The following is a 26,596-nucleotide window of genomic DNA, read 5'->3' on the forward strand; positions in this document are numbered from 1 at the left end:
ACTTACCATATCTTGCGATCAATTGTCGCAAGGTAAATTATTTACGACGAGACGAGGCAGCATCATTACTATTGTAATTTTCCGTCCAAACAGTTTATCTTAAGAAAATAAATATTTAACTAAATATTTATTGTACGAAATGGCTTAAAATATCATAACATAAATGATAGTATATGTCATATATTATATAATATCATAATGCAATATAGGTTGATAACCATAATATTATTGCTAGTATTGGTAAATATACGTAAGCTGCATATTATGCAGTTCATTAGTGTTTATTATCGTCCTGAATGTTCAGTTAATAATTTTGATATTTTTCCGTGACCTTACACTGATATTTTAGGAACGTATATCCATAAACTTAAACACGCTACAATATTATAATATATACCTACATAATAAATTAATTTATATGAATACAAATAGTGTTTATTATGAAGAGCGTATCGTGTTTAAAATGTCTTGGCTAATTACTCATTAAAATTAATTTATTCAAAAATGTATTATAACATAGAAGTAGGTGGGCCTATCATACATAAGAGTTCACTAAATTAGAATAATTGAATTAGCGTTAGATGTAACAATGCCTGGGTAGCTATTGTAGCGATTAGTATACTGTTTGTGCGTAAATACAAAATATGAAATAGTCGAAATTTTGTGTATTGTTCTTCGATATATTCATGAGTTAGTTCATTCAATTATTTGAACTGATAATCAGAGATCACGTCATGCTTTCAAATTGTATAATATTATAACGGACAGACACGTGACCATACAAGTGTCCGTTATAGACAGGCACATTGAAATACTTGTCGTTTGAGGTATCCGTTAGATAAGTTTCACTATATTATATAATATGTCAACATAATTTGTGTGTGTGTATGTGTGTGTGTGTGTGCGCGCGCGCGCGCGAATTTATATATGATATGATAATTTGAAGGTTGACATTATCAAAATATAGCGTAAATATTAATATATTATACTATTATGTAGTTCTATAAAATATAGCGTGTGTGACAATGAATGAACAAATGTAAAATCAAAATCAAAAGTATGCTTACCTGCGGAGTATGCATATTATTTTTACGATAGGTTAATTAATGTTATTGACGTACACTGAATATATATACTATAATAGAGTATAAATAAAATTGGTTTATCAGATTTAATTAAAACTACTTTTTCTAAAGGCCATTCATTCGGAGGTGTATAAAAAACGGTCGACACTCAACAAAAATCGAAATCCGAAAGGACCGACATCGTTTAAAGTCAAAGCTTTGATGTCCACAATTGATTTTTTTAGTCCAAAACCACATTTCGTAATAATAACTAGCTTGTTTTATTTCTTCGTTTAATTAAATTTAGATTAAATTTGTGTCGTTTGATTCGGTTTGCATTTAAATACTCTCTTGAAACACTTTTTACATTATTCAAAGGCATATATATATATATATATATATAAGTGCAGAGTAACAAAACATAATAATTATTATTTATTATACATGCTGTTGTTTTTGAATACTATATAATATGTATTACTGTTTTCACAAGAAGGCACTCAATAATTGTTGATTGCTTAAAAATACCTACTTTTTACTGTCACGACTTCTTATCGTAGTTCGGAATATTTTGGTGTTTATGATTCTACATTAATTATACAAGTATTGAAGTATGTACTAATATACATTATACAAATAATATAAACAAAACAAATTAAATATATTATTGATATATGTTTTTTTGTTATATTTCCATTCATTAATAGTAAATATCTTATAGTTGTATAACTTATTAATAATAATCACCAACGGGTAAACATTATTGGTATGTCATATTAGTGTAATATAGGTACATTATAATATTATGGTATAATATATGATTTTTTTTGCAGGAAAATGATTAAATTTATTCACGTAAACGTATGCTTATTCAAACATAATATAATTTTTAATTATAATTAAATTCAATTTTTATGAAAATTAAACACAAATTATAAATAATTATCGATACAAATAACGAAACAATATATTATTTAACAAAGTTATCACGGTAATTTAAAATTTTAAAATTCTTAACCACCCATTGACTTAAATTAACTAAAGTAATTTAACAAAGTAGGAATAGTAATTTTAAACAAATCAATTAAAAATATCAATCATTTTATCAATGATAGAATACAATAATTTAATGGAACTACCTATCAGTATGTTTGGATGTTGATTAATAGTAGATCTAAAATACTTGAGAAATGAACATAATTACTACTAATATATTATTACTATTACATAACGCTGTAACTTCAATAAGTAATTCATTTAAGAGATAATAACATAATATACGACAATGTCCGTTAAAACGTTTAAATCATTAACAACTATATTATGTACAATAAATTAAAAAAAATAAAATATATAATTACTTATTTTAAGTACAATTATTGGGATTTCCGCCAACAAAACCAGTTACATAGAATAAACTATCTTGAAAAAATAGAATAAATTAATGACAAAATAAAACGTTTAAAATAATGTGGTAAAATTCGAAATGGGAGGAATGTATAATACAAGTTTTTAAGTTTTTCAGCCAACATGAAACGAAAAAAAAATCCCAATACAACTTTAAACTAAAAATGTAAAGCGCTGGGATACAATAAATTTTTTCCTACCATTTGAAACCTCAAAAAGGATAATATATATTTTCTTTTATACATGATTTGTATACAATAAGATTATGGAAAATTATTTTAGTTTACAAAGAACTTCTTAACAGTTTTAGTAAGTCCGTGAAACGTACGTTAATATTTTATTAACATCAAAACAAAGTTTAATATGGTAAAGGTTACACCAAAAATATTTGAATTACTCAATTTAGTAAAAACCAAATATAGTTGTACTTATAAAAAAACCCATCGAAATCCATTGTGTCCAATAAGAAGAAAAGATGTCAATGGGAAAATTGACAATTCTGTCACTAACAGAGCTGAATTTGAGCTTTTATGTCGTTGAATTGCTGCTGTGTTGTCAATTTCTAAAACATTGTATAAAAAAAAAACAAGTGCAATGTATTATTTTTTAATCAATTAAATAATAGTATCTACAAGTTTTCAAACAATTTTATAAATATAAAGTACCTATTGCAGTTCAAATGTAATATTAAATCGTTTTAATCATTTAAAGGTTATAGGTAGGTTAGGAAGGTACTAGTTAAGGCATACACTATTTTATTCAGATCAATTATTATTAATTATTATTATATTATTATCATAATTTGTATAGACACTGTATATTATTGTGAAATTAAAAAAAAAAATATTTAAAAATGTATTTAAGAAAATCGAAATATTTATCCAATAAATTATATATTGTTATAAATATTTAAAATTTATAAATTAATGAAATCATTGATAAAATAAGTAATAAATCATTATAAAATGTACCTAATTGAGTAATATTATTGGAAAAAATAATTTAAATGCTTTTTGATGATTGTATTTGTATTTATTATTAAATACTTATTGGAAAATATATTTAATTTTACACTTTTTTTATTAAATTAGTCTAGAATGTTTAAAACTAATCTTGGGGTGCATACATTTGAAACTCGCTCACTACCTTACTTCAAACAGTAATTTTTACAAAAGATACTCGATATACTCGCTCCTCAAGATCCAATATAATTGGAAAGGTGTATAAGACAATATTTCAAAATATATTATAACTGTATAATATTATAAACAATTTACTATAACACTTCTCAGACGTGCAAAACTATTATTCTCCAACTTCTGGACGTTCAACACTCTTTCTGGCACTGACAAGGTAGTCAGTAATTTGGTAATTTGGGAAAATTACGCAGAATTATTGATCAAGAAATTACTCGACTTAGTGCCTAAAGGATCAAGAAGGTGCCGTTTAAAATATTAGGAACATAATCCAATCAGCAATAAGGAGCTTAGTAATTACTAAGAAAAAAACCATAATAACCATTTAAGTGCCAAAACTGATTTACCATTCCTATGTATACATCAACTACCTGATAGCAAATGTAATAGAGCTCAGATTTCGAAAGTCTAATAAACTTTCGTTCAATAACAATATGAAACGATCTCGCATAGTGGGTAGGTACTTCAAACAACATGTCAACTAATTTAAGAAACGATCATTTTAGCAAATGTGTCACTGCTCTAACAAAGTCTCAAGGGTTCCCTCTGAAAAGCAACTGGAAATTGCTTGTAAGAAAATTCTATAGATACTTTTTTAAAAGGATAAGATTATACTTGATTTTGGCCTAATGAAGAAAAATCAAAACTTGTTCGTTCACATATCTTACGAGTTTTCAACCTGATCATGTTAAATAGTACATTTATAGAGCACGTTAAAATACTCCAAATTACACTTTATTACTTTATTTTTTAGTCTCTTTAATTCTTTTTCCCCAGATGTGGTACAATATTATTTAAAATTATTGCTTTTCAAAATGGCTTATGGATTAGATTAAATTTCAGCTCGTCAATTAACTGAAAAATCACTAATACACCTACACATATATTAAATTCTGTCTCATGGCTTTCTTATTTCCTATTGCAGTAGAAAACTTCAGATATCATCTTAATCTCAAAACCAGGGAAACTTTATAAATTCCAACATCTCATAGAACAATCTAGCCTATCTCACTAGACCATGTAAAAATATAATCTTAAAGCGTAAAACCTCTTCGTAAACGACAAAAATATTATTCGACAAACGTATAACCCATAAAAGCTTAAACCTTTAACCCATAAAAGGTTGTTTACCTTGCACCATTTTATGAATTCCATAACTAAATTTTATAGGAAAAAAAATACTGCTTCGTCATTCTGGTATTCAGTTAAACCTTAAATAATTTTACATTCATCTTATTTTCTATTTTAGATTCTGAGCGGAGCGATTGATGTATTGATTTTACAATGTTGTGATTTTATTTATTTATTTTTTGTGTCTGTGTACACGATAAGTAGTCGAAATTTAAATCGTACCTTATGGACATAACTAAAGTATGGTCTATTAATATATCAATATTTGGGCGAGGAGCTACCTTTTCTTGTATAAGATCTATTCATATCACAATATAACATAATTATATTGTTAGTTGTAAATATTTTATTTAAATTTTACAAATTATGTTATATATAATCAAATAAATTTAAATAAATTAAAAACATATTATTTAAATTATTGGAGAGTTTCGAAGTAAAATCAAATTTACTAGAATTTGTAAATTAATAATTAATAATCATTACTATTATGATATTACCCTATAAGATTTCATTCATTAGATCAGCTATATAACATACCTAGTCTGTGGTCTTAATTAACTAAAAAAAATAATAATATCAAATCTACTATTCAGACATAATAAAAATTTAAATAACTACCTACACTCTAAAGTATTAAAACTTTTGAACTGTCCTGATTATAATATTGTAAAAAATATTTATAAGTATATTCTCAATCTAATTGAATACCTATGGTAAATTTCCTAAAATGAATGCATTTATAGGGAAATACACAAAATAATAATCGGTATATACGCCTCAATAAATACATATTTCAGAATTTGTGATCTTAAAAAAAAATCAGTTTATATATTATATTTATTCACAGCTGGTAGGTAATAATACTTATATCAACGGTACTAAGCATATATTATAATGTAACAATAATTATTATTTATCATCCTACACAGATATTGATAAGGAATAATCCATTTTGTCAATACCTACTAACTATACCTACTAAACACTGTTAATATTTCTTAAACATATCTATAGTTATTTCATTTTATCAGCCTACTGTATAGAACAACGTACTAGATATAGCTTTTTGATTTGAATAAAACTAACCTGGCGTGATGTGAATGTAAGTAGAGTCTGGGTCAGTGTTTGGAGGCTGACACGTATAATTTCCTGTATCAATCTGGATTGCTTTTGTGATTGTCAAGCGACTGTAAATTTTACGATCTATCTGTTCCGTACTAATAGACAGGCGATCAGTTTTCAGTCCATTTTTATTAAAATGACCGGATGATATAACTTTGCCATTATGATACCATAACACGTATTGCGGCGGTACCGGGCTCTAAATAAAAATTAATTGAAAATAAATAAATTCTAAATCACATATTGTTGTTGTTATTACAGTACATCACTATGAATTATTAGATGTTTGGAAATTCAGCGGTCTCGTGTATAAGGAATGGTTGACAAGCTTAGCGAGTTCAATAAATCTCGCAAACTTGTTAGCATGCAGAAACACGAAAACGTGGTTTTTTTATAGATGTTATAAAAAATAACATACGTATATAATATACATGCATAAATAACATACGATTATTTGGGAAATACTATTATATTGATGTTTTATGTTTTATATAATTCAAAATGTATGATCGAAATCCGTACAGGTACTTGGCGTGGATTATTGTAATGTATTACTCACCATAAAAATATTATCTAATATAAAAGCGATGTAGGTAAGTTTTTTGGCATTATTCATTTTCAAGATTTTTAAATTAATTACTAATGTGAATTAGGTGGAGCCGTGTAGGTACATATAACAGTGTATGTACCTGTAATGTATACTACTATATGTAGGTACTTAATGGCAAACAATTGTGTTGGGTGTTATGTAAATTTGATTTTATCTATAATTTATGAAACTATTGCCCATGAATGTTTGAGTAGGTACCTATATTAACCAAGCACGAATACAAGACTTTAACTCAATTGATGTATATTGTGTATATATTACGTGGTTTAGATATTTTGACATTAAATCAAGTATCCAGTGATAATGCCTACAATATTACGAATAATTTTTTTAATGATACACTGTTATTTTTATATTATAAATAGTGCTCATCCCGCAAAATAAAGTATTTTAAAATATATTGTTATGCTTAGATGATAATGATGTAAGATTGTGATCAATCACGATTTATTTTAGTCCCCGAAATTCTACTAAAATCATATTTTTATCTGACATTTTTATACGCCATAATATCCGTAGCTAAAAATGTTAATACTATTCTGTGTTTCTTGTGATTTATTTTACTTTTATAAGAAACGATGGTTATTATACTAATAAATTAACTTTAGTAAAAATTGAATACTTTTTTATGGAGTTTCCAGTGAACAAATAATAAATACAATATTTATATTATAATGGTATTGATTTTTCTTCACTTATTTATTGTAATATGAAAATAATAATGAAAAAAAAATTAATTAAATGAAAATTGTGAGAAAATATTTATTATATGATGAAATTAATTTATAAAAAAAAATTGTCAATGAACACCAATAACATAAAAACAGACCAAGTAAATAATACACATTATTATAATTGAATTAAAAAACATTATTGAACTGAAAAAATGTTCTGGAAATATAATGAACTTATAATAGGTACATATAATAGTCCTATGAACATTTTATCATACCATAAGGGTTATTTTTCAGAATAACATAATATAATTTTACATGAGTGGTGGTTAGTTACGTTAAACAACATAAAATTTACATACAAAATGTACGACAATTTAAAGTTTTCACATTTATTCACTTTAATAATTATTAATGAATATTTGAGTTTTCAAAATCATCAAAAAATACTAGAAAATGTTCATGATCAAACTATAGTTTTAAATATTAAAAGCAATAATATTAGTGACATTTGAGAAAAACGTGAAAAATCTAGTTTTACAAATCCATACTTATTGACAATATTGGTAAGGTATTATGTAATATTGTAATGAAACATTTAGTGGAGTTTTTAACATAACAATTCCCGTTAAGATATCACACAATATTATGTTTATATATTAGGGTGGTGCTTAAAATTCAACTTTTAAAATATAATTGTGGCACCTTGCGAAATTTGTTCTATATGATATAAATGAGCTGTAGGAAAAGTTTCAGGTGTAACAATTAAGTTTTAAAGGTCGCTACCAGCATATAAAATAATGCTACAATTTCGCCAAAAATAGGTATAGTCGATAATTTCTATAGACCTATAAAGATAACGAGAAACACATTATTTCGATAATATGGGCACAATATTATAATCGATAATGTCTATAGACTCATAAAGATAGGAAGAAACATATTTCACTACGGGTGTCTTGGTCACATGAATCAGTTACATAATCAGTTTACATTGTCATCGTATTCGCGTTTAATGTTTGAAATTGTTGTAGCTTTTTATACTTATTTTGTGCTCAATTTATTTTTTTTAACGTTAATCTCGCAGTTACTATAGTTTATTAAACACGTCTATTATGGCAACTAGTATTAATACAGTGGTTTCGACGAGACAAACGACTGAAGTATGGTTGATAGGTCAGATGTCACAAAATTTAATTGAAACTAAATTACCTTCAAAAAAAGAGGTAGAACTAGAGGAGTTTCAACCAAGAGATGATTATAAAGAATAATTGAACCTATGTATTATTGTCTTGGGGGAGTTCCTAAAAAAAGTATATATTTTAGATCCCCTGGTGGACTTCATCGTGCTCGATGGATGGCAAAAGCCATATATTCCTTAAAGATATATTTATTTAGAGGACAATTTAAGCTGACGAAAAAAGAATATGTAGGAATTTGTGACATTTGTATTTTTACTGTAAGAATATGCATAAAATATTGGTTTCAAGCTGCTACAGCGATTTACTCACCTAGAAATGACCTACAACTATCAAAAGATTTAAAGAAATACGAAGAAGTAAATTTAATGATTTCTCAAAAAGCTATGAAGAAATTCCTTGGCCATCTTTGGTACTTATCAGAAGAGCTGATCGCATTTGCCTTTTTTTGACGAAAATGTTTCTTCCGAAACAAAAAGAAACATGGTGGTTGCTATGCAAAATGAAGGAACGGAGCACCCAGTGAAACGCATAAGTTTGGAACCCGATATTGTTTTAAGAAAAAACTTAGAAGATTTTGTAACCGACAACACTCGCGGACGAAGACGAAGATTATAAAAATTTTTTTTATTAATATTAGGATTTTATTAATATTTTCTTAATATTAGGATTTTATTAATATGAAGATTTTACTTAATATTAGGATTTTCTTAATATTAGGATATTCTTATTTCTTAATATTAGGATTTTATTAATATTAGGATTTTCTTAATATTAGGATTTTATTAATATTAGGATTTTCTTAAGATTTTTTTAAGATTTTCTTAATATTAGGATTTTCTTAATAATTTCTTAATATTAGGATTTTTTTAATATTAAGATTTTCTTAATATTTTCTTAATATTAGGATATTATTAATATTTTCTTAATATTAGGATTTTATTAATATTATGATTTTCTTAATATTAAGATTTTATTATAAATTATAAATTTATTTATTATATTAATAATATTATTAATATTATACATATGTTAATTACTGACTAATATTATTAATATTAATATTAACTAAAAAATGGGGGGTCCTACTAGACCGAAAACAGTCGGCCGGGAAATATCCATTTACCCTATAATATAGATGATTGTTTTAAGAAAAAACTTAGAAGATTTTGTAACCGACAACACTCGTAAATTCTCTGACATATTAGGAATTTCTTCTCAGTTTTTTAGTAAAGATATCGACCATTGGGATGAAGACGAAGATTATAAAAAAAGTAAAGCAATCGTTCAGTCAATGAGAGTTGTCAACGATATTGCAGAGAGAGGAGTGGCTTTGATGGAGGAATATAACAAATTACACACCACAAATGAAAAACAAAAACAGTTCCTTTTGTTACTAATAAAACAGTTTAGGCAAAAATATCCGGACAGAAAAAAATCAACTTTAATATTATAATAACGTAAATACTTGTAGAATGTAATAATAACATAGCTAATTAAAATAATAATACCTACCTTATATGTAAAAATTATACTAGATAATAAAATATACAAACAATTAATTTTTTTCGAAATTTATCAATTTTCAATTCCTGGTAGCGACCTTAAAAAAAATTCAAAAAAAAAAATTTTACATGTAATAGTATCTCCGAGGTAGGTATAAAATAATTACGAGGTGCCCTCAAATAAATTGAAGAAAAAAATTTATTTACCCATATAAGCATCACCCTATCATATATAGTAGTAATAATATTTATAATCATAGTTTATTAGTTATAATAGTAATATTCATCGTGTAATAAGACTGTTTTTACTTTCGCTCCTAAAAAAAATTAGTGTTTAGTTGAAGATTAAAGAGATCATGTATACCTAACTAGGTAATAGTTGTTTTCAAACTCTAGATCAATAGATATAGGTAAATTATATTTTGACTGAAAATTTGTTTTTATAAATTATCAACAGTTAAAGTCATGCTTTCGATATTCTGGGGGGTTAATAATAATTAGGAAATAAAGTTAATATACTTAATACTGTATAGTTTGGTGTTTTAACCCATTCCATGGTTTTTTATTGAAAATAATTGCACTTTACGAGGAAGGTTTTATTCGTTCTGAGAATTTACCACTCCAGACTTTTATGCATTTTTTATTTTTGCCACAAATACCATAATATATTATAATACCACAAAATGTATTTTCACTATGGCGCTCTAGATGACCCGTGTATTATTTCTGTGGATGCTCTTGACTCAAAACGAGAGGTTAAAGGATTTTATTTAGAGCGCAGAGGTACGATACTGTAGTGCTTAGAACCTACACGTCCTGCCATGCACCTGCAATTAATTAAAATCGTATAGCTATTCATTATAAGTAAGCACCAAGGCAAAGTTTGCCATTATGATATTAAGGTAAAAATGTTGTGAGACTAATATCATCCACGCGAGATAGGTATACCTACGACAAAAACATTAGCTAGTGCCCCCGCCCCCTCCCCATGTGGTCTTTAATGTTTATTACATTTTGTCCAGTCCGAATTATTAACGGTGATCGCTTGGGATTTTAGAGATGTTATTGTCGTCACACGCGTTGCATCCTAGCTATCTCGTATAAATCTTAATATTTCCAGGACAGTAGTCCAGAAGTCTGGCTTGTAAAAATTAAATAATATACATAGCAATTGTAGTTAGTAATAATATTATAATGAAATCAACTGTATTTTCCTAGAAGAAAAAAAAAGAAAAATACCTATGTAGAATATAGTTTATATAATATTAATCCAGTGAAAAATCGTACTAATTAACCTATATAACCTTGTGTTTTATGCCAAACATAAAACAATTAAAATAATATGATATATTAACACATGCTTATAGGTATTATTTACACAGTAAGTACTCACATTTTCAATTTTACAACATAATACTATTGAATTTCCTTCGGGTGTATGGTACTCATCACTGCCCGATATCACAGCCGTAGGCACAATCACGAACAAGTTGAAATAATGTGTCATAATACCGGTGCCCGTACCCACCTGCAATGTACAAAATCTTGAAACATTTCTGACTGTTTATAGTTTATTTTACACTTCAATAATATGATAAACAAGGTTGCTCTTTTAAATACGAACACTTATTTCTTCAAAAATGTTAAAATATTTTCTTTACATAATTTGAAAACATTTTAACAAAACAACGTTTTAACGATTAACAATGTTTTTTTTAGTCTTCTGAATGCAAAAACATTCAATTTTAATATCATACTCCAAAGCATGATAACTTAATATAATATTTAAATGTTGTAAATTCCCACGAATAATGTTTATAAATTGCAATAAAATAACTAAAATTGTTATTTTTCGTTTAAGTATAAAATATCATTCAAATTTGAATTTGAAAAGTCTATAAAAAAATCAAGTTTATATACTTTTTGAATTTTTTGGTCCCAGTATCAATTATACAAGCTTAAGCAAAAAAAAAAAATAAACTCTACATTTTTAATTACAAACTAATTTGCAAATGTTCGTGATTTTTAACTGCATTTGCTTATAAAAAAAATTTTGTATCTTTAATATTTTTAAATAGCTGTAACGAAAACCTTTGAAGAATCTTGTATTGAATTTTCATACTTTTTACTGAACGAAAATCAATATTTGTAGAAAAAAAACTAACAAAAAGGTAAAATATCTATAAACTGCTCAAAATGAGTCAAAATATTTTGAAAATTATGTGTAGAAAATGATAATACAAACGTTTGGTGAAAATTTCAAGTATATCCACTGATTTTATTTTCTGAGTTACACTAAAAAAACAAAATCTATATTGTCAAAAACTTCCCGTTTTATGATGTTTTCCCGATTATTTTCAAAAAAATACTGGGGATTTCAATCTTGAGTTTTCAAAAGTACCAACTAGATCAATTGACAATCAGAATCTACGAGTATACTATCAAAGTTGATGATTGAAGCATTTTTCTACTATATTATATTGACATAATATAATTATTGGTGTAAATATATAGAAACACAAAAAATAAAAACACACAATACATTCATTGGACCTTTCAAAATCTAAAAGTATGAAATAAATAAATAATGGTAAGGTTAATAAGTATAATTTTTTTTTCAAATATTATGAGATATTTCATAACGATTTCAATAATTAAAGTACCTACTGTTAAAATATAATTAATTTTTATATTCAAATTACATTAAAAGTTACATATTTATTCAATATTATAAACGGTTAGATTCTAAAACAGATTTTAGAAAAGTAATTGTACTAACGTAAAATAGCATGGCAGCACTAAAATTTCTCATAATAAAATATGTATAGTTAAATATGTAATTTCCGATACAAAACAAAAACAATTTTATTACGTGTATATTATAAGCCTGAAATATTTAAATTGTTTTTACAATATATATATATATATATATATATATAATTGAACACAAAGTTTAATTTAATATAACTTAATTATTTAAGATGGAGTTTTAAAGCAAAGTCCCAATTAGTCATAACACTTCAAGAAGATATAAAATAATAATGAATGATTAGTATTTTTAATTGAAAACAAGATAATAATGTAAATCTCGTTGTTTTGTTACTATAATTATAACTACTAGCTATGTCTAAAGATATTATTAATACTTCTATAAAATAATTACGACCAACTAGAAACCAGATTTACTAAAAGAATTTGTGGTTTATACACATTCTATGTTTTTGTAGGCTCTCACAACACGTCGAGACACTTCTTGAATTTCTAATCATACATTATTAATTAACTAATTAGTTTTTATTTTAACATTATAGTTCAAAAGGTGTATACTAAATGTTTAAACCTCTAAATCATTAACTTTAATAATGAGTTTTAAATTTCAGTACTCATGTACAAATAGTGACTTTAATAACCATACAAAAGATAAAAACTGTCATAACAGACGTGTCGTGTAACATTCGCTTTAATATTGGCTTAACAAAACGTTTGTCCATCAAGTCATTATGTGAATTAAAATTTATTTAAAAAAAAAAATTGTATCAAATTAAAAAATTAACAAAAGCAAAATGTATCACTGACGGTTTAATAGATTTACCCCGCAGTAACTTCCGAGAAATAAAGTGAATTTTTAAATTGAATAACTAAAAAAAAAAAAAATTTCGTTAATTATTAGGTAGGTAATAAATGTCATCATGTCGCGCGATAAATAATACAGGTTTCCATACAAATTTATGTATATCTACTTACAAATATTATCAGAAACATTTAAGCCAATGTCATACTTAATGTTAATTGCGGCTATAAATTATACGTAAGTAATTAATTCAAATGGAATATTATAGTTTTAATTTACCAATACACGTGATAGAGGGTTTTAAGAGAATATAATTTTGGAGTAGAATGTCATCATCACATTGGAGAAAACAATAGTAAATCATCAAAACGGTGTAAGGGATTTGGATTAAAAAAAAACCAATTAAAAAATGCAAACAATACAAAAGTTTGAGATAAGTATTAAAATAAAATAACGCTTTAAAATTGTTTACTTCAATAATGATAATCTGAAAGTTCCAGTTCAGTCTGTCTATCTCACGCGTAAAAAAACGGGGTTTGCACTCCCAAAACTTAAAAGTCTCAGTGCAGTGTAATGAACACTATATCCATTAAACCGTTTATAAGGCTTTATCTAAATACTTTTGGCGAGGATTTTTTTTATTTTATTTTAATTTTTAAGCTATTTTTAAGCTATTTTTTTTGCCGCTCATAATATTATAATGCTTTTGGAATGTAAAAAAAAACACTAAAAATCCACCAATGGTGAAACTTATACTATAATATAATTTGATCTAAAATATTTTTTTACTACAAACTTTAATATTCAGATCATAAAACAACTTGTGGTTTCCGTGTAGGTATCACACCATCATGACATTTTATAAGAATATTATACAATATTATATTATAATAGTACACAATTACAACACATAATAAATAAACAGTTTATTCGGTAGGTATAATTAATATAAACATTTTATTAACTAACCCACGGTAACTTAAGCCATTGGGTGGTTTTTAACTGTGAGGGAGGATACTGTAGGTTTTTTTAAACACGTGTGTTTTAGTCTGGCAGAATTTTTAAGTGCGCACCCGTAGGTATTTGCCATGCCCAAGGTGGGGGATGGCGGCCTAGCTGTCTCTCCAGACACCGTGAAGAGAAGTGCCGCCCGTGACCTAGTTTCGAAGTGGCGACGGTGCGCGTCGCAACCGACACCTTAGTCCGCTCGGCCACTCCGTCCCCCTTTAATATTTTTGTTTGGATTGTGCTTAAATATGTTTCATTTGAAATATACAACGACAAGTATATTACTAATTATGCTACTAGTAGTATCAGTACTCGTGTTAACAATATTAATTTATTGTTTCACCTCAAACACCACTTTTCATACTTTTCTTCGGGCCATGCATTGTAGATATAATATTATATACACACAGTTCACTTACAGGGTTTTGGAACTCCGAAATTATACTGCTGTAATAATATGATCACGGGGCTCAGTCAACTTTGGTATCCATCGGTCAGATTCAGCGTAACTATAGAGTATAGGTAGTAGTTGTAATAATAACAATACTAATAATACTAGTAATAGTAATAATAATAATAACAATCTACCGTTGGCCAGTAAGTACCTAATAAAGAGGCGATGGCGAATATTATAATATTATAATATACGAGTAAAATACGCATTTGCATGACAATTCCACCTATAGGTAGGTACGTTTAGTTGTACGCGCGTCCTGACAGTGTAGTACTCTGTAGTTAAATATAACTGTAGGGTGGTGTAGTGACAATTAAATTTTTTTCTTTCTGGTACCCAACCCACCACACAGTAAAAAATGTATAAATAAAATGATGGCGGCAGTCGATTATCAATACGACGCGATCTACCCGCTGCCTGTATTATTAACATATTATATTTCGTTAGACGATAAGGTATAAAATAAACGTTCGATAACAGTTCGGTATACACGAGTGCTGCTGCTGAGTATTAGCTGATATTGCGAGGAATAATTACGCACAGAGGATCATGTTATTAGTTATTATCACGTTGCATTCGCTATCGGCGGGGTTAAAGTGGGGTAGTGACTCGGCGGAGCTTGTCATTACCGTATCGCGCACATCCGTATATAATAAATCATTTCAGTGTGCGTTTTCATCATTTTGTCGGTGAAACGTAGTGTACGTTCAAGTTGAAAAAGTGCAATTTAATGAACATGTCATACAAACAAGCCGTATAATAATCCCATTATTAAACTTTTACTAGTCAGCTTCTGTGGAGAATACTAATTGTAATTATAGCTAGACCATAGCTAGGTGAGTATATATATATATATAGGTACTGATGATAAATTTAATGAACATTTTACGTTTCTATGGTAATTTTATTTCCAGAACGTATAGGTAATATGATTTCATCGTATGTAACTATCATTTAACTAATTAAACGTTTATGTATCAATTAAATTCATAAAATATGCAATACAATATCTTAAATCGACTAACTTTTAACTTTTAACTTATTATGACGAAGGCAACGAAATGGCTGTGATCCCTCAATAATTCCGCACAACTATTAAATATTACAAGTCATTATTAGTTAAGGTTTAACACGGTATTATGTTATAAATCAAAAGTTGTATAAACGTAATAAAATCGGTAAACAAACCGCTAATATGGGCCAACTTTAAATACTGTGGTCAGGGGCAAAAATGGATTGGACATGTTAAGTAAAATTTGATACGAATATTATATGTAATACGTGTAAATTCTACTGGTGAATTATGCAATTCAGATGTCAAAATAGTCTAATACTATGTAGTAATAAATCAAATGTAGGAAGTTTGTTTTATTAAGTAAAGTTTGGTCAATAATAATAAATACATTATTAAGTTTTATTATGTTCATTAATTAGTATTCGTATTAAGTAAAATAGTGTAGTGGTGATTATAATTATTAAGTTTAATAATAAAAAGTTGTTTAAAGTTTGTGTAACAGTAATATTCCCATGTAACATTTTTAGATTCTGAGCGTAGCAAGGAAGCTAGTGGTTTTACAATGGTGTTTTTTTTCCTTTTTTTTTTATCCTGTATACAAAATATCTACCAGAAGGAGTGCTTAGATTTCAACATACAGTACCTTATATTTTAGAAAATTGGATCAAGATGGTACTTTCAAAAGTTCATTTTTCGATTTTCTCAATAGTTATTTTATGCCACAGGAAATACTACCGACAAATTACGAAAACCAGCTAAAAATGGGATTTTAATTTCGAAAGCTTTGTTTATCACCAGAGAAACGAATAAAAAATAATAATATTATAATATTAATTCAACTTACATGATATAATAAATAATAATAATATAAAATATCCAGACTGACAAACCGTCTCCGCTCAGAATCGTTTTTCCTATACAATGATATTATATCATTGAATTCAAGTTTAATAATACAATCCATTATACATTGACCCACTTGTAACTTACTGTACAGCAGAGCGACATCCACTTACCTACTTGTTTTTTTATAAACATATACATAATATTATATAATTTAAACAATTTAATTGTACATAGTATAATACGTATAATGAATATTATATTTTAATTATTATTTGATAATCGAGGGTCCTAATCTATAACTTATAACTCATTTTAATATTAACAACAATTTTACAAAACTTAATATAATGCAAATCTAATGTAAATATCACTCCATGTATCTAAATAATCTAAGTCCAAATGTTTAATAATTGTAAGCGCAAATAACCTTTAAATCGATGTCGAAAAAATTAAAAAAAAAAAAAAACATTCATCTTATTAGTTATTAAAAACATATTTTACTTTATTTAACTATACTAAACATTTTTCATTCTTGTTTACTGGCTTACGATCTTATTATAATACTGAAGAAATCACTTTTCCTCGGAAACTATGAACTCATACTTCATAAAGAATAATAGCTGATGTATTTGAATATTAATTGTCTCAATAACATTATGACATCCACAAAATGAATGATTTCACTGGTTTAATTAAAAAATCATTAAAATACGAACACGAGACGAGAACTTATAAATATTCATTTTTAATTATGTAGTAGGACAGTATAGTGAAGTGGACGTGAGGTGGATAAATATTATACCATCTACTGGATTTAACTGTATTGTTCAATGACATTAAATCCAGTAAATAATATCCGGTGACAAATATGAAATAATCAACCACAAATTTTCTCTCGTGATTTTTTATTAAAAATATCTTGGTCATAATAGGAATCTCGCGCAAAATTTATTAAAATATACTTAATAAAAAAACTAAAGTAATTATTACAAATCAAAGGATTATTAATACTTTTTGAATACATTACATTATTTAATAAATATCCTATACCCAAGTTAAACAAATATGCATTATAGCTGATAATTGATCGAACATACTATTATTTATCTGTAAAAAAACTCTCAAGGTTCTTTATGGATTTATTCTCTAAAATTCAATCATTCTAATTTATTTAGTTTTGACTAAACTTGTTATAGTTAAAATATTATATATATTATATATTATTATATTTTACTTAATTGTAGAAGAGTGTAGGGATGAGTCACTTTTTTCTGAACGCCACTCTACAAAATATTTACTTGGTCGCAAACAAGCTATTTGTCAATATTTTATAAATCCTTTAATCCAAATTTACAAAAAACTATACATTCAGAACATATAGAAGTTATAATTCGAAAGCATAAAACCATATAATATATTATGATAATCTTATTAGTAAAAATATTATAAAAATATGATACACACCTTTCATAGTAATTATAGTGATCGATTAAAACAATTATCAGCTTTTTGTTTTAGTGTTACTGATTGAAAATAAAGTGAGATACAATCATAATTATTGGATCGGACAACGAAGTGTGAAGTGGGTGTCAGTTATTGTCATTAACATAATATAACTTATTTAACGTCACATTTTTATTTTCAATTAAATTTTAAGAAATTAATTGTTACACACTGTACATAAAACTATCCCTGTATATTAACACGCATTATGATATAATACAAATTAGGTTAGAGTTAGGTTAGGTGAGTTTAGATATTTTGGAATAAGTATAGTTAGTATGTAATAATTGTTGTAAAACTTTCGTTAAAAAAAAGTTCTAGTAATACTGGTGTTAATAAATAACATCACCCAAACTGAGATTAAAACTTAATCTAGTTAGTTCTGGTCATTGAAATGTTGTTTGTTTAGTTTTTACTCTGAACAATCTTAAATCAATCTCCTCGTAACTTAAATCCCGGGTGCCAGTTAAAACCACGATATAATAACACAGAAAAAGTCAAAATCGTGAAAAATAAATATAGTGAAAATAAAATGCAACAACAGCAAAAATAACAATGACGAAAAGTAGCAAATCAATAATAATATATCTAATTATTTTAGGAAAATGATAAGTGTAGGGTATGTATCCCTTATATTGTTTATAGTTTATCATTTCAAATTTAAATATTGTGGTAATTTTTTTATGATTAGAATAATGTTGTACGCGTACCTAATATTTTTATTACTGACTACCTACGAAAATAGGGACAAATATTATCTATCATTTATTGTACGCCTGTACTATTTTTACTATCTTTAATGTTTGAGACTGAAACATTTTTTTTTTTTGAGAAAATAATTCGCTATTACTGTTTTTACTGTTAAAACATTTCGGGATTTTATATTCCGAGCAGAGCGATGAATGTATTGATTTTCCAATGGTGTGTGTTTTTTTATGTTTTTATTTTTGTTTCTGTCATCGCCTTTTGAGACAATAAAAATTCTTCGATTTTCTTCAACAGTATATTGTTTGATGAAAAAGTGAATCTAGTTGGTGCATTCGGGAGGTCAAAATTTCCAGTGGTTTCCATAAATGCTGGGAAAAACAAAAAAAAATTTATAGAAGAACAGGAATTTTACGTAAAATTGGTTTTCATAAAAATCGATTTTGGTTTTTGCTATAACTCTATAAATAACCGTAGATACATGAAAGGTTCACTGAATGTTTATATAGAATTTTCTATACACAATACAATTTTTTAAATATTTTGACTTGTTTTGAGCTGCTTAGTGCTCACAGACATTTTCATTTTCCAATTTGTTTAGTTTATTTTTCTATAAATGTCAAAATACGTAAAAATTACAAAAATGTGTAAATTATTTTGAGTTAGAAATGTCTAAAAATATTTCTTTTTAAATCTAAGATTTGAAAATGTAATACAAGATTCCTCATAAGTTTTATCTACCTTTATCAAAAAAAAAAAAATGTCTACCAGAAAGTCAAATATTACATTTTTATGAGCGTTTGAAGTTTATATTTTTACAACATATGATTATTCACTTGACTTCTCATGTAGCTATTTTCATATTTTGTTGTAAATCAAAAACTAATAACTGTAAATACATGAAAATTTCACTAAATGTTTATATTTTCATTTTCTATATACCATCAAATTGTACGTTCAAATTTGGACGAAAGTAGATATTAAATATTTAAGAATAACCATTTTATTAATTTTTTCGTAATTTAAAAGTATTATTCGTGAGTACTTGACATTTCTCAAGTATATTATTATATACAAATATTAAAATATGATAATATGCAAATAATATTAATTCAATTTACTGGCTACCGTATTCATTATAACAATATAAAATATGTAATATATAATATCCTAGGCTGACAAATCGCCTCCACTCAGAATTGTTTTTCGTATACAATGATATTATATTATCATTGAATTCAAATTTAACACCATTAATTGCACTTGTAACCTACTGTATAGAAGAGCGACACAAACTTGCCTACTTTTTATTTTTACTATATTTGTGCTTCATGATTTTCACATTTACTTTTAAAAATTCACCATGTTAGATGTACCTATGTGTTAGACATTTATCAGGTTATTCTTAAATTTAAATTTTCTGGAATCATTACAAATAATATTATGTTTTTTTTTATTATTTATAAATACGCCCCCGTATAAGTACCAGGGTTATTGCAGGTGTTTCTAAAAACAGAATTAAAACTATTACATTTTATAATTTTTAAAAAACATTATAAATAATATTAAGTTTGTTTTGAGTATTAATAAACAGTTTCTCTACAATACAAATAATCTACAAGAAAGTGTACCTTTAGAAGATTTTTAATTTCAAATTAATTAAATAAAATTTAGACACTTTTTATAGGTAATACTGCAATGATTTTTGTTATTGTATTAACGTGTGTTTAACGAGTACTCAAAGTTTCAATTGTTTGCCTACCAATCAATTGGAAATTTAACAAAGTGTCTTGAACTTCAAAAATGTATTTTTTTAAAAATCACGTTAAGTGAAGACTGTGAATCATAATTGTATTATATTTTATGAAAATACTTACTTTTACTAAAATACCTTAAGACCATAATTAATTACGGACCGAAAAATTTAATTATTATTTAACTTTTAATTATTAGTCTAAATACAGATTATTAATTATTATGTAATGACATTCATATGTTGATAAAATTTTTATTTGAAACTGGTTTTCATATAAATTAATTTATAATTAAGCCACAGTATTATTTTATTTTTTATTAATTAAGCCCGCAGCGACACTGGCCATTGGGTGACAGTGTTATATTATTATATTTTCATTTCATAAATTATGTAATAATTATATAATCAAATTCGGTATTCAATGGACTACTATAGCGGTTTTATTACCTACTTCCTAACATGAAATTGATTAACTTCCGTTATTAGCTCGAATCAGATTTTCATCTCGTCACCGATGGACGGAAATGTATAATATTATTATAATAATACAAAAATATTGTATTACATTTTTGTAAGATCATAAATCATATTATACAATAATAACAATATTATTGTAGTACCTACCTATTCTGCAATTCGAAGACGATTAGATTATTAAGAGGTAAGTTGTTAGTCTTATAAATAAGATCTACCAATCTATTTTCTTGAACCTACCTAGGTACTATAATATAAATCTTGTAAACTATTTATTGTATTTTGTATTCAAATAGATAATATTATATTCTATTGATTAAGAATATTATTTGTTATCTTTATGAAAAATACGTCAATGAAATTAATCGAAAAATAATTGTATTTTAATATATCTTTTAACATGCTCTAAGTATGAACTCTGATTATTTTCGTTGATATTTACGTTGTTCGTCAATAGATTATTTTAATAAATTTGCCGAAAACATCATAAGACACACTCTGTATCATGGCGAGGTGATGATTGCTTTTTTTTTATTGTTGTTCGGTGGTCTCAGAAACCAACGAGTTGATTCTAACCTTTCATCGCTAAAATAAAGTCGTTTAACAATACATTTTGTATTCAGCCAGCATACGTATGGAATGAACGCTTTGTTCGACGAACAGTCTACTGAATGATATGTATTTACTTAGTCTATGGCACTTGGACCATTTTAAAACTGACAGTACAATAGTACCATCCGAATCGGTCCATTGATTTTTGAAATAATCCTACGTAGAGAAATAAAATAACTATTTTTTGATTATTATTTATAATATAATATTAACTAAAAATACTTACGTTATTATTATTTATTTGTGAAAAATGTTCATTCAAATAAAATTATTTCAAGCGAAATTATATAAAATATGATTATGACGTAACGATAATAAAAATGTCTGAATAAAAAATAGAAAAAATAATACTGTGTTCTATATAATAGCACATACATAATAATATACATTGAATGGACTTGAATGAGCCATAGGAAATTCATTTTTATAAACAATAATAATCATATTCTGAGGGAAATAGAGTCGTTGAAAATATTCACAATAGAAATTTTAAACTAATGGTTACCGTTTGGAAATTTAATAAACGTTAGATTTTTATAGTTATGCGCTGTAACTTATTATGCTGGCATTTGAAACAACTATAAACTATTGGATGTTATTATTATATCCATGGAATAAATTAGGTTTGTAATAGACACATGCAACACAGAAATATATGATAAAATGATAACTGTACAAAACAAACATAGTAAATAATATTCATTTGTGGAAACTCTTTAAATTAAAATAAAAAAAAAAAACGTCAAAAGTGTTAGTGCTGGGTAATACCTTTTAACTAGTCTTTCATGTTCATATTACAAATTACCAACTCACGCGTAGGTATTATGCATATTGTCAATGCATCTACATAATAACACTGTGCGTTTCAAATGGAATACGTTTAAACAAAAAAATAAATAAATAAATAAATTAGTTAACTTGAAGTATAATAGTATATTAAATATATATTATATAGGTATTTAATACAATGTGGATAGTATAATATTATTATTATACTGACAGTGTTCTAAAAAGTTCTACCAGACGATAAAGTAAAAAATAAAAATGTTTATTAATGGGAAATAAAATAATAATAATTCAAATATCACAGTTTTGTTTTACATTTTTAGTTCAAGTGAATTTCGGTCGTGTACTCGTGTCATAACTTTATTACAATAATTAATAATCAAAATACGGCAATATTATGGTTGTTTTTTCTTAACTAGAGTGTTTCTAATTTTTTTCATAATTATATTTTACTGCTTTAATATAATATTATGTTATTCATTTTATTTTTGACATTACAAGGCCACATCATAATTATTAATTAAAAATACATAAATAATAAATATTTACAATTATTATAACACGTTTTGACGATTGTTGTAAAAATCATATTTTTAAATGTGTTTGAAAAAAAAAACTTTTTTGATTTTTTCTTTCAAACAGGCAACATTCGTAGTTTAGAATATCCCTAAACTCGTATTTAGCAGTTAGCAATAAATTTCACGCAAACGGTAATTTATGAATAATAATAATACACTAAACGAATGCATTAGACGGTATGTGGTACCGGGTGAATGGGCTTTACGAGTGGTTAGACAAAATTCCAAGTATTTGTACCAAAGTTAAATTATGACAAATGTAATATATACCACACTGAACGTAATAATACTTGTACGGCATGGAATAATTTGTAGACAATAATGTACACGATAACAATATATTTTACAATGATTTTCTCATACTTAATATTGTATAAGTACCTATTACCTACTGACGAAGATGGTATATTATTTTGTACATACATTTGAGTTCATGAATTCAATCTGGTGAATATATTTGATAGCATATTATTGTTCGTAAAAATTACGATATTATATGATTAGATTCACCAAGCACGAGATTAAGAACACAAGTCATTGTACGAATTATATTGTATTTGTAATACAATCGGGTGGAAACCGCAACTACAAGCTATTCAAAGCCGAAGTATCGTCTAATACGACCCACACAAAAAAAAGGAACGTTGCCATAAGATTTATTTATAAAATATATAATACCTAAACTAAACTAATGATTGGGAAAATTGTCAATAGAAGTGTTTATTGCAGACTGACTATACATGTACACTGTACAGCATATAACTGCAACACTGATGTTAAACCCAGCTTGCGTCGGTCCCTCCCCTCTTATCGTCCAATATCGAATAAAGGCTCCTCCTCCTCTTCCGAGGAAGCAATTTTAAAACTTTGCTCTTAATTAGTTATTTTTATTTTTAGTAGGTATTCATAATATTTATAATTATAATGGTATACAAAATTGCCGTTATATGAGTGATATTACTCAGATGCTTTCATATAGAATGAATTAGCAAGCAATTATGTTCTTTGTAGTATATAGTACGTATATTCAGTGAGGTAATTTAATATAAATTCCTTTAGAAATATTAAAAAATAAAAACAAAATAATTGGCTCATGATGATATTTTGGGATACGCACCTCCGGCGTAATTAAATTAATTAAACTCAAATTGTATTTTATGTAACAGATCAAGTAAAGACATTTTTTATTGATGAAAGTATATTATAGTTTGCTTTATAGTTTCTGGTTCAACAAGAGTTAATAGAAATAGCAAAGATCATAACATCAATATATCATAACCGTATGATAACAATTTATTTTTAAATGAAATTAGAAACACGTTTTAATTTTAAATACACAATAAGAATTTTTATTTTAATACAATCATACAATGCGAACATTCACTATAAAAGACAATACAAAGCATTATGAACGAAAAATATGAAATAACGAATAACAAATAGATAGAACATGAATTTAAAATGAACCATTATTTTATTTTCCAAGCTTAGTATAACATCGATACCAACGGCAATGATACATACGATATAGCTATAAAACATGTTAGAAGATGTGATAGACATTCCTTAAAAATAGAAAATTTTGTTGAAAACAATTTTCAAAAGTAATTTTAATTATTTTAGCCAATTAATTGTTAAATTAATATAATTATTATATCTATTGACTATTTGCATATACATATATAGGCACGTAAAAATGTAAATATAACTTTATTTTGTTTATACCAAAATACTGTGTGTAGAATTAGGATGATTTTATTTTCCTAAGTATACTGAATTTTTTTATTTTAATTTTTCAACTCAGAATAAAACCAAACTTATTATTCCTAATAAGTTTATTATTATTTATTAGAATATTATAGTGGATATTGTAAGATTTAAATGGGTATAAGTTATAACTTATAGTATTATATTAATTGTGTAGTTAACTGAAAAAAATTAATTTGAAATTAAAATTATTTTACATTGTTCTTATACTAATGTTAATGAATTGTTTAACACTGATTATATCCAAGGAATGTATATTGGTACACCAAGTCTGGCTGATTACATATTATTCATTTTACTGTCTTAATACAGTTTTGAAGTGTTTCAAGATAAAACACATGCATTGTACAGGTAAGTAAATACATAAACTGATAACTTATTAGTTATGATTCGATAACAATTCGATGTATGTGCTTATACATCCATCACAGACAGTTAATCATATTAGATAACTCGTGTTTAAAATATTGTTATAAAGTACCTACAAAATATAGCAATATACCATTACCAAGAGCTTTATAACTTATAATAGTAAAGAAATTTAGTTAAAACTAATTATATGATTTTCTTCCCTGCTTTTAAAATGAAATACCAATAATGAACATATTTTAGATTCACCACGTCGAATTACACAAGTGCCTAACTACCTATAAGGTATATAATATTATGTTAAATCAAAATATTTGTAGCTACCTATAATTACTATCGTACTTACACAGGTATAATATCGCATCTTATGACTCTTACGTATCGAATGATTTGTATATATATATAGTTTCCGAGTGCAAACAAAACGTATGTATACCGTATAATTCAGATGGTTATAATATATTATTATGAGCTTATCAACGTTACCAACTGACAACCTGAGTAATAGTCTAATTAAAAATATATCACTGAAAAGTGGTTCTACATAAGTCAAATTAAATAATTTACTTCACATGAAACGAAATATATTTGGAAACACAAGAAAGAAACGCCGACGTAGATGTACGCACTGACTAATTCAAAATAGTTTGTTTATCATTAAACAAACAAATACAAAATTACACTGAACAGATAAATCAATACATCAAATGGCAAAAAATACAAATAGGTATAAGAACTGACGATAACCATATTAGCGTTCTGGATAGGTCAACAAAAATATACCATGACATTTTATTGAGACATATAAATATATTTACTTAATGTACCATATAAACATCATAAACCAAAGCTGTAACAATTACCAACAGCTCTCTAACTATTATAATACCTATACATTCGGAGACTTGACATTATAAATTAACATGGTGATTTTTTTTGAACAAAGCTCTATTATGGTATTTATTTATTTGTTTTTGTACAATTTATTTTGTTTTTAAAGATTGAAACTCATTGCATTATATTATGCAAGATTATTATTATTATTAACAGTTATTATTTTTCAATTTATGTTCTAAAGAAACATTTTATAAGCAAATAAGTACTGGATGTCAATCCAATTCTGAGTAACGACTGCCCTTGAAAAGGCAAATTCAGTTGAATTTGAATTTGATTGCCATTATATTTAAACTAATAATTAAGACCCCACGGGTAAATTGAATTTTACGGGTTTCCCGATGTTG

General features: G+C 26.1%; 1 protein-coding gene across 2 annotated transcripts in view; it reads right to left on the reverse strand.

The window, feature by feature from the left end:
• Window positions 1-2,060: 2,060 nt before the first annotated feature.
• The window catches only part of LOC132948909 (limbic system-associated membrane protein-like), a 248,434-nt gene continuing 223,898 nt past the window's right edge, over window positions 2,061-26,596 (reverse strand). For both annotated transcript variants that reach the window (XM_061019600.1, XM_061019599.1), the window contains 3 exons: window positions 11,305-11,439; window positions 5,888-6,122; window positions 2,061-3,033 (listed from right to left, as the gene is read on the reverse strand). In XM_061019600.1, coding sequence (XP_060875583.1) covers window positions 2,900-3,033; window positions 5,888-6,122; window positions 11,305-11,439 — 504 coding nt within the window. In that variant the 3' untranslated portion in view covers window positions 2,061-2,899. The remainder of the gene's footprint in view (window positions 3,034-5,887; window positions 6,123-11,304; window positions 11,440-26,596) is intronic.

This window comes from Metopolophium dirhodum, chromosome 7 (genome assembly GCF_019925205.1).
Source record: "Metopolophium dirhodum isolate CAU chromosome 7, ASM1992520v1, whole genome shotgun sequence".
Classification (NCBI taxonomy): domain Eukaryota; kingdom Metazoa; phylum Arthropoda; class Insecta; order Hemiptera; family Aphididae; genus Metopolophium; species Metopolophium dirhodum.